At 53.4% G+C, this 10,501-nt stretch overlaps 1 protein-coding gene across 1 annotated transcript; it reads left to right on the top strand.

The window, feature by feature from the left end:
* The first annotated feature begins 3,938 nt into the window (after positions 1–3,938).
* On the top strand, positions 3,939–7,220 carry LOC127582996 (C1q-related factor). The gene is made up of 2 exons (XM_052038673.1): positions 3,939–4,687; positions 6,572–7,220. Exons 1-2 carry the CDS (start codon positions 4,106–4,108, stop codon positions 6,749–6,751), a joined length of 762 nt encoding a protein of 253 aa, XP_051894633.1. The 5' UTR covers positions 3,939–4,105; the 3' UTR covers positions 6,752–7,220.
* The last annotated feature ends 3,281 nt before the right edge of the window (positions 7,221–10,501 follow it).

Below are 10,501 nucleotides of genomic sequence, written 5' to 3'. Positions count from 1 at the left end.
GGCAGATTGTGATTGAAGGAAAATTGGTGCGAGGTTCAAGAGATTCAGAGCGGCCTTGAAGAAAAGAAAAAAGGAAAAATGAAAGGGGAAGGATCTCAAGGATGTAAGATCAATATTACCAAGGCTCTGCATTGTTTGGGAAGACCTGGAAAACTGTTGACCTCACAAGCTACCTTGTTTGACCTTGCACCTTATTGTCTACCTGCAATGCACTTCCCTGTAGCTGTGACACTTTACTCTGTATTCTGTCATTGTTTTTACCCTGCACTACCTCAATGCACTCTGTACTACCTCAATGCCCTCTGTACTACCTCAATGCACTCTGTACTACCTCAACGCCCTCTGTACTACCTCAATGCACTGTGTCATAAATTGACCTGTACGATTGGTATGCAAGATAGGGTTTTCACTGTACTTTGGTACAAGTGACAATAATAAACCAATACCAATACCAATACCAATCTTAATGTACAGGCTCTGAGATCCTAGTTTTCAATCTTAGAATAATCAACCTTTCACTGTCTTCCTTTCTGAGATCATTAAACTGTTCCCTGAGTAAGATTACAGGACCAGCAATCTGAGCCAAGCAACTCCTTTTCTTAGGAGAGGAGACACTTGGTGGGTGGAAGTGACAGTGATGAATGATTGGAGGACCTCATTCAAGTGAATTACTGGCAGTTCCTAGACTTTGAACATCTGACCGCTCAAATTCAGAATCTACAAACAAAGCCACACTGACCATAGGAAATTTGGTGTTCATTTCGAAATCGTGTGTTATGTATCTCATGTCTGGCCCAAGGAGACAATAAGAACAAATGCTGAAAGTTATATATGGAGAGACACAGTACAAAAAATTGGCATGAGTTCACTATTGAAATCCTCACCCACAACAACTGGGTCCAAGGCCCACACCACAAATCCAAACCCAGACAAAATGGTAAGTTTGCAACAAGATGTAAGCCAATGACCTGGACCCAGGAATAAGAGAGCTGAACTATCAGAAAAGATTAAAGAAACATTAGGAGAAGGTTAGGGAGAATCTCATAAAGCATTAGGCCAGTAGGGCCAGAGGAGATGGAATTAATTGAAAGCAATGGCATTTGCTGTCTCATTGATCTTTGATACCAAGTCACTTTCTGGTACTGTTCCCTGAGCTATTCTTCACATAAACCTAGACAGTGTGTGTTGGCAGACTGTTTAATCATGGTTGGGGTTGAAAGCATTACATCAAATGTCAATGCCTTTAGCAGAGAAAGGGAGCCAATTGGAAGGACAAAATAAAATGAAGAAATTGCACAGCCTCCTTGATTCTCAAGGGCAAGTTCAGTTTTCAAGAAATGATTATTGTTCAAAGTGATGATAGCCAGGAACATCTGCATGCAGATACCCTAGAAACATCCAGACACCGTGGATAAATCAAACAAGCAATGTTTCGAGGAGAGATGCTTGGGAAGGGCTGGGATGGGATAAGTGGTAAATGTGGCAGAAATAAGGAAGTCAGGTCATGAATGTTTTGATTGTGTAGAGTCAAACAGCCAGGGAATTCATCACACCTCATTCCAAACAAGCTCCTGCGTTCAGACATCGTACTGTATTAATATTCTGAGAGTTGATGCTGTTTAATCCCCATCACATCTTCCTGTGGTCACTTTGGAGCAATAAATAATATGAAAATCAATGAGGGAGGGATGGGCCCGAGGATGTTGATAAATGGGTGAAAGGATTGACCTTGTGCTGAGCTGAGCTGGGCTCAAGAGACCAGACCCACTGAACCAGTGTGAACACCACAGAAGAAAAAGAGAGGAAGACACTTGATGGGTGGAAGTGACAGTGATGAATGATTGAGGACCTCATTCAACACATTTCCCACTCCAGTAAAACCGTGCCAAGTTCCTCGCTACACCAGATGTAGGTTTAAGCAGTTTCTGTACACTGTAACAGGACATACCTGTTTTGGGTTTGCCTGAAGCCTAAATAGCATTGAAAAGTTATTCTCATTGAAAAGATCCCAGAAACAGCACCCTGTAATACTCAGGGGGCTGCTACTGGGATCTTTCTGTGTGGGAGTTGCTTGCTATACGGGTGACTACAGTCACCGGAGACTGGGAGAGGGGCTTCGAGTTTTGCTCTGAGCCTCTAGTGCAGCCTCAATCCCTTCATCCCTCCAGTGACCCTAAACTCTGGAATCCCCTCCAGAAATTTCCCACCACTTGCTCCTCCTCTACACATCCCTTCAACCACTCGACCGAGTTTGTGATCGCTTGTCTCGTTGCCACAGACGGTGTCAAATTTTCGTTTATGGTATTCTTGTGAATGTTTTACGGTTTTAACGGTGTGATACAGATGGGAGCTGTTGCCATTGAGTTCTACCTTTCCATTTTCTATTATTGTAAGGTTTTTTTTTAATTGCCCATTCACCAACACACAGGAATACCAGAGTTACTTCATCTTTTTGGCCCGGTACAACCTTTTAAGAGGATTAGTTGCTTCACTAAAGTGTGCATTAGATGCGGGAAAGATGGAGACACTTTGCGAGTGTTGTTGGATGAACAGCCGAGCTGTTTGAGTGTGAACCTTTCACCCCCAGAACACTCGACGCAAAAGATGCATCTCTCTGTGTGTTTCAATGTACATGCGACTAATAAAGAGTCTTATCTTATCCTCAGGGTAAAACCTTTGTCCACGAAACCAACTCAAATCATTCGAACCCCTTGTTTCAGCGCAGACACCATTGGCTCGGGATTCAGTCATGTGCTAGCATTGGGAATTGTGATCATTACAGCCCTTTGGCCCATCTTTACCATGGGAATGATAGAACGGGATGACACAGTGGCTGCGGACGCACCTTTGCAGTGAGCAGCGCTGCCCTGCTGCTCCGCAACATTTCACCTCCTCAAGGGAATTGTGATTTTTTTGGAAATTGAAGGTTGGATAAACTCGGGTGAAAGGCCTTCACACTGAAAACTTGCTTCTGCTCCTCACTCCACGGGTGTCACTTGCCGCTGAGTGTTTCCAGCACTCTTTTTAAATTGGATGGACCGAGAGCAGAGGAGGCGGAAGGGAGACTTAAATGAGGTGTGTAGGATTATGGAGACGCTCCATGGAGTAAACAGCAAGGGCCTGTTTCCCTTAACAGGGGAGTCAAGAACCAGGGATGTAGGTTTAAAGTATTTGGTGGTGGGGGGGGGGGGGTGGGGAGAGGGAGGGTGATGGGGATTGGAACTCGCTACCTGAGGGGCGGGAGAGGCAGATACCCTCCCCTCGGTTAAACTGTGTAGCTGGAGAGCCTTGACTTGCAGGGGTACCAGTGCTGGGAGGTTGGCGAGGCCGCACAGACCTCTGACCAACACAGACATGATGGGCCGAATGGCTTCTTTTGTTGCAGGTTTACCATCAGCTCCCTTGAGCCGAACTGACTTCCAGCACTGTGCCAATCATCACCTGGTGTCAAAACAGGGAAAACCAGAAAGTGCTGGAAACACTCAGCGGGTCAGGCAGCGTCTGTGGAGACAGGTCCATGGTTAGTAGGAACAAGAATCCGCGTGAGGGACACAACAGCAGCACAAAAGTGGAAATTAAATATGTGCAGGGAACCTTCAGGTTTGATCAGAATATGATTGGAACGAAGAGTCTTTGACCTGAAAGGTGAACCTCCACAGACGCTGGCTGACCCGCTGTGTGTTCTCAGCGCTCTTTGTCGGTTCCCCGAGAAGCGCGGATACCAGAGTCAGGAGGCGCAGAGAGCGCACAGTTCTCTCTCTCTCTCTCCGGTTGCTCTGCACACACAGGCTGGTGTCCGCAGAGCGGTGCAGACCAGGCGCACGGAGCCGGTGCCTGGGTCAGACTGTGCAAGCCCTGAGCTGGGCAACGTTTCAGCCAGCGTTCATTTGCAATCGCGGCCAGCCCGGGGCACTGGCGGCTGTGGTATATAAGGGAGACGGAGCGTCACTTCCACTCACAGCTCGCTGCCTCTCGCTCTTTCTCTCTCCGTCCCGGCGCCACCTCAACCAGCAAGATTTCGCCCGCCAGGAGACCGGGCGAGAGATCCCAGCCCGACTTCCATCTCGGTCGCAAGTCGCTGGTGGCGGCGGCAGTCGGGGTGGCGATGGTGCTGATTCTGGTCATTGTCATCCCGGTGCTGGTCAGCTGGCTGGGCACGGCCGCTCACTACCAGATGCTGGGCACCTGCCGCATGGTGTGCGAGCCTTACCTGGGCAGCAACCCCAGCGCCAGTCCCGGGCTGGAAGCGCTGAGCGAGCAGCACCTGGCGCCTCCATCCACCCTGCTCCAGGGAGCTCCGGGCAAGCCGGGACGTCCCGGCAAACCGGGGGCTCCGGGCCCTCCAGGAGAGCCGGGACCCCCGGGACCGAGGGGGCCGGCGGGGGAGAAGGGGGAGGCGGGCAGGCCGGGGCTGCCGGGTGCCCCCGGGGCCGGCCCGGGCGCTATCAGCGCCGCCACCTACAGCACCGTGCCCCGGGTGGCCTTCTACGCCGGCCTGAAGAACCCTCACGAGGGATACGAGATCCTCAAGTTCGACGACGTGGTGACCAACCTGGGCAATCACTACGACGGCTCCAGCGGCAAGTTCACCTGCTCCATCCCCGGCACCTACTTCTTCACCTACCACGTCCTGATGCGGGGCGGAGACGGCACCAGCATGTGGGCAGACCTCTGCAAGAACGGCCAGGTGAGCGGGCACCGGGACACTGGGTATCTGGGCACTGGGTCTCTGGGCACCGGGACACCGGGTCTCTGGGCACCGGGTCCCTGGGCACCAGGCGCCAGGACACCGGGTCTCTGGGCAACAGACAACGTGTCCCCGGGAAACGGGCACCGGGTCTCCGGGCACCTGGACTCGTGATACTCCAGGTACCGGGTGTCCGAGAAACGGACAACAGGTCTCCGGTTAAGGGATCTCTGGGCAACGGGACTCCGCGAACCGTGTCCCCGGGCAATGGGCACCGGCTGGAGCGGGAGGGGTGGTGGGTGGGTGTGGATGAGACGTAGGGGAGTTAACTTGTGAGAGGAAGGGAGTGCGAGGAGGAGTGAGTGAAGGGGAGAGTGAGGGGGGACGGGGAGTGGGATAGGGAGAGGAGGGAGAGTGAGGGCAGTGAAGGGGAGGGGAGCGGCGGGTGAGCGAGTGGGGACATTGGGGGAATAACTGAAGCAGCCCCTCAGTGGGACCCCTCCCCTCCACCCTTCCCTACCCAGTCTCTCCTCTTTCCACTCCCCTCCCTACTCTCCCGCTACCGCTGAAGGTTCGCCCTCTACCCCCCCCCCCCCCCCACCACCGCCCCCGCCGCCGTGCTCGGTCCGAGTGCCGGCGGGTCAGGGTGACCAGCCCCGCTGCCTGTCCCGGCCCGCGGCTGTGGAGCGGACCCGCGGCGGGCAGCGGGACATTGGCTCCCAATTTTCCGCACTCCTCCCTCCCTCTCACTCTTCTCCGGGCAGCCGGGAATCTTTGAGGAACCTCCCCCTTCCCCACCCCACAGCTCAGTTCCACCTCCCTCCCTCCGCCCCCAGACCCTGGCCCCACTCCCCGGCTGCTTTGCGGTGTTTTGTTTGTCCCGGACTGAATTCTTCAAACCAAAACAGAAACATTGGGAACACTCAGCCGGTCGGGCAGCGTCTGTGGAGGGAGAGACCGGTCAAGGATTCCGGTCGAAGACCCTTCAGCAGAACTGTTAGACCGGCTGCGTTCTTCCAGCGCTTGTGTTCTTGTTGTAGAGTCCAGTGTCTGCAGGTTGGTTTCATTTCCTTCTTCTGGTTCACCTTACCTCCGTCGCACTCGCTGAGCGCCCAAATTTCCCTGCATGTTGCCCCTTTCCCGTCTCTTCCACAGATGCTTCGCCCTTTTCCACCGGGCCGGGCAGCAGCCCGTGTCCCTGGGTCTGACTGTGCCCCTGGGTCTCTCCCACCGCCCCCCCCCCCCATCTCTCCCATGTTTTGTTTACTCCCTCGTTTCTCGCCACTTTTCCGCCCCGTTCTGGATTCCCCTGAGGCCCCACCGACCCGAGCTGGGACTGGGCTTCACATCCCCCGGAGAGGGTTCCTGACACCTGCAGCCGCTGGTCAATCACCACACCCCCCCCCCCCCCCACCCACCCACCACCACGAAAGACCCCGCTGCTGGGATATCTGGTCGCAGGGAACAGACTCTCGGCACCCCGCCCCCCCCCCCCTCCCCCCCGCTCTCAGCCCCCAAACCCATTGGGAGTCGTCCAGACCCGTTCGCCCTCGCTCCACGGGACTACTCTCCCACCTCAGCACCTTTCTACTAACCCTGCACACTAACTCTAGAGCCGCGCCCTCATCCCCGCTGCTCTAGTTCCCCACACCCCCTCCCCCGGTCAGACTCCCCCCCCCCCCCTCACTCCCCCCCATATCCTTTATCTCACTGTCTCACCTTCCCTCAAACACTTTCTCTCTCTACTCTCGCACTCTGAACTCTCTCTCTCTCTCTCTCTCCCTCTCTCCTGTCGGCAGGCGGGTTGGCTCTCACTGCCCCCTCACCCCCCGTTCCCCCGTCCTCCGCCTGGGTCGCCGTTGCTCTAACGCTGCCTCTCCCCAGGTGCGCTCCAGTGCCATAGCGCAGGACGCCGACCAGAACTATGACTACGCCAGTAACAGCGTCATCCTCCACCTGGACGCGGGGGATGAAGTTTACATTAAACTGGACGGTGGCAAAGCGCACGGAGGCAACAACAACAAGTACAGCACCTTCTCGGGATTTATAATCTACACCGACTGAGGCGACAGCTCCTGTAACAGGATCCGCTCCACTTCACGGTCCCGTCTGGGTGCAATCACTGGAAGGGGGGCAGCGTTTCCCAGTCACCAGCTGCCGCCAGCCGGGGCCGCGCCTCGCTAATTCTTATAGTCTGTTAAGGATATTTATCTTCAAAATTGATTAGTGTCTGAGACCCGGGCTCGCAGTGCTCCTGCGGCCGGCTGTTTTCCTGAGGCTTTCTTGGCGGTGACGCTTGATTTGGATCTTTCTCAGCTCGGTTCCTGCCCCTCAATAGATGTCACCTGAAGCAGGTTGAGTCAGCCACTAATACTTTCATGAATAACTTCTAAACTATCAGCAGCCCTGGGAGTGGACTGGAGACTGCACTCCGGACAGAGAGGACAAGCACCTTGGCAAAGACCCAGAGTTTCGGGGTGGGGCGGGCAGCGAACGCACGCATCTGGCCCCCTGTAATGTGACTTGTTTTCATATTCACCGAGGTCATTAAACGTCTCGTCTGACACGGGAAGGAAGGACTCTCATTTTGTTCCATCCGTGGGCGAACGGTATTAATTGGCGCCGAGTTTTTCCGGGGGGTGGGGGTGTCTCTCAGTTGTGTTTGGGGAAATCTACCCAGTGCAACACCCGCCAGGCGTCAGGGAAACGAAGCCAGGGTGAACAGCGTATTGCGGCGAGCCAGCGCCCAGCGCTGTCCGCGGGACTTGTTCATAACTAAACCAGACACTAATTATCGTGGCCCTGGGCAAACCAAATGACCAGAGGTTCTAAGCCTCTGCCCCCGTCCGCTCCCACCCTCACTGTACCGGCACAAAGACAGCAATGTGTCTGTTATTCACAAGCAAACCCACACACTTGCCCAGACTGAGTTCGGAAGCTGTAACACACGGAAAGTTATTTTACCTTGAGTGATTGCTCACACACAGTAACTAACGGGGAATGCGCGGAGTAATGCAGCCGATCTTGGTATCGGTTTATTATTGTCACTTGTACCGAGGTGCAGTGAAAAACTTGTCTTGCATATTGATCGTACAAGTCAATTCATTACACAGTGCAGTTACATTGAGGTAGTACAGAGTGCATTGAGGTAGTACAGGTAAAAACAGTAACAGTACAGAGTGTCACAGCTACAGAGAAGGTGCAGTGCAATAAGGTGCAGGGTCACAACCAGGTAGATCGTGAGGTCTTCACGTTTCAGGTAGTCCCTGGGCATGGAAGGCATCCTCTTCCCACTCTGGTCCTGTGGGTTGTGAGGGGGCGGGGCTGCCCATGTGGTTTGGGGATGTGGCCCGCTCCTGGCGAGGGAATGCGCTCACTGTGGCGCTCCCACCACATGGGGGGTGGTCGCCAGCCACGGATCCCCACACGTCACCCAGGATGTTACGGCTTCTTTCTGCAAACCTTGAAGTGCTTTTGAATCATTGTCTCCTGTCCTCCTGCGTTTGGGAATTCTGATGTCAGGCAGGTGAACAATTGGACGTGTAATTGGAGCCTCAGTGTTGGGGATGTTGTGCCGTGAGAGGACACTGGTGCATTTATCCTGCCAATGGTTTTAAGATAAGATATTAGTCACATGTACCTCCGTGAAATGCATCTCTTGTGTGTTCTTGGGCAGCCCGCAAGAGTCGCCACGCTTCCGGCGCCAACACAGCATGCCCACAACTTCCTAACCTGTATGTCTCTAGAATGTGGGAGGAAACCAGAGCACCCGGAGGAAACCCACGGAGTCACGGGGAGAACGTACAAACTCCTCACAGACAGCGGCTGGAATTGAACCCGGGTCGCTGGCGCTGTAATAGCGTTACACTAACCGCTGCACTACCGTGGAGTTTGTGTAAAGAGGTGATGGTTCTCCCAGAGTTTGATCTGACTACTGTCAATAATCCACTTTTCCTAAATGGAGGACAGATTATGCTGCGTCTAGACCACAAATTTGGTGCTGGTTTGAGGTTAATCTCCGAACACTCTTTCCCCAGTCGCCGAAGCTTGAGCTGGTGCGCTAGGGGTGGTGAGGGATTTCATTCTCCCTCTTTGCCGAGAGGGGCCTCTCCAGAGATGGAAAGCTCTCGGTGTTAAGATAAAATATTAGTCACATGTATCTCCGTGAAATGCATCTTTTGAGTGTTCTTGGGCAGCCCGCAAGTGTCGCCAAGCTTCCGGGGCCAACATAGCTCCTATGTCGGACCTTTTATTGTCGGGGGACAGTGCTGTGAAGCAAGGGCAGATTGTTACAGGATGTTCGTTTTGCAGATGTTGGGTGCGAGCTTCAGCTGACAGAATCGCAGTCACCTGGAGCTCGGGCCAACACAAGCGTGGAGCGGAGGTGAGGGAGATTTGGATTAGATCCGACGTAGCGGAAAGGTTGTGGGATGTGAGGGACAATATTGCGGCAAGAATGGTGAAGAGGTATGGAGAGAAGCCCCAGCCTTGCATGGGCCCTGTTTGCCACACCTTGTACCTGAACAGACACCCTCTGTAGTGCAAGTGTGGTCAGAGTCTGTCCTGTGCAAACGGGCTGTCTAACCCGTTTGCCATATGACCCAATCTGCTTCCAGTATTGCGCTCTAAAGATCAGAATGACCAATAGGGAGAGCCAGAAGCAATGACTGGCCAATAAGAATGAGCAGGGGCAGGAAGGGATCTGAGCCTCAGCCCGGGAGCGGAGAAATGAACCCGGAGCGCAACAGAAGCCCACGGGCTGACACGAAATCCAGCGTTGAATTTCTTTCCCTTTCGCTGCTGCTCGGCTGAATTATTTTTTTAAAAAGAGAACTGCAGGTCTGGAACTAAACCAGAAAATACTGGAAACACTCAGCGGGTCGGTCAGCATCTGTGGAAAGAGAAGCAGTTATTGTTTCAGGTCTTCAATGGACCAGCTGAGGATTTGCTGCGTTTTCTGTTTTTGCTGCTTGTGTAGAGGTCCCTGCCCAGTGCACCCCTCCGCTCCTGACTAATTGCAGAGAAAGGCTGATCTTTCTGACACTGTTGCCGACCTTGTGGGCCCTCTGCTGTTCAACAGCCGATGTCCCTTCAGTTGTGCGACCAGAACCTTTTTCTAAATGGCCAGGGCCCGTGCCCTGTGAGAACCGCGGGACTTTGACAAACCTATTGGAGCAGGGTTGGGACCTGTGGGCAGTCAGAACAGAGAACGTGTCCTTGTAAGAGAACGTCTACATCTGGCACTTGGGACAAGGAGTGTTCCAACCGCCACTGCAGCACTTGCACATTCTGACCATTGCACGTCCTCACAGCACAGCCCAGCCCTGCACAGATCCCCAGGTGCTGTTAGTTAAGGATTCCCCGGATTTCAAGCCAAAGGCAATGAATGAATACTCATCGCGTGTTAATACAGTTTACACCAGTTACCCCGCTCTGTCACACACGTGTCGGATTTTGCAAACGTTAGTTCAGTTCATGAGGCATTAATTCTAATCTTCATACTCAGTTCCGATTCCCACAAATTAGTCTGGTTCTGCGCACTTTAAGTCGGTGTCTCAGACAGCTCTCCAGTTCCTCAGAGAGTAGTTCACCCCTCAGGCCTTTCTCGGGTCCCACAAGTACTGGCCCAGTCCTATCTGATGCGTGACCAGTCCCATTCCTGCCTCGTTCTGTTTCTCCAAGTGAGTTCAGTGCATCAGGAATGAATTGTCCTGCTCTCACCCGGCTGCTTCCCCACACCCTGGTCCTCCAGCATTTGTCATCCTCATACTTCGGGTTGGCTTCTCACAATTCAGTTCAGATTCTCCATCTTCA

The sequence above is a fragment of the Pristis pectinata genome, chromosome 25 (genome assembly GCF_009764475.1).
Source record: "Pristis pectinata isolate sPriPec2 chromosome 25, sPriPec2.1.pri, whole genome shotgun sequence".
Lineage (NCBI taxonomy): Eukaryota > Metazoa > Chordata > Chondrichthyes > Rhinopristiformes > Pristidae > Pristis > Pristis pectinata.
Note: the sequence above shows the minus strand (reverse complement) of the source record. Positions and strands in the feature narration are given on the sequence as shown.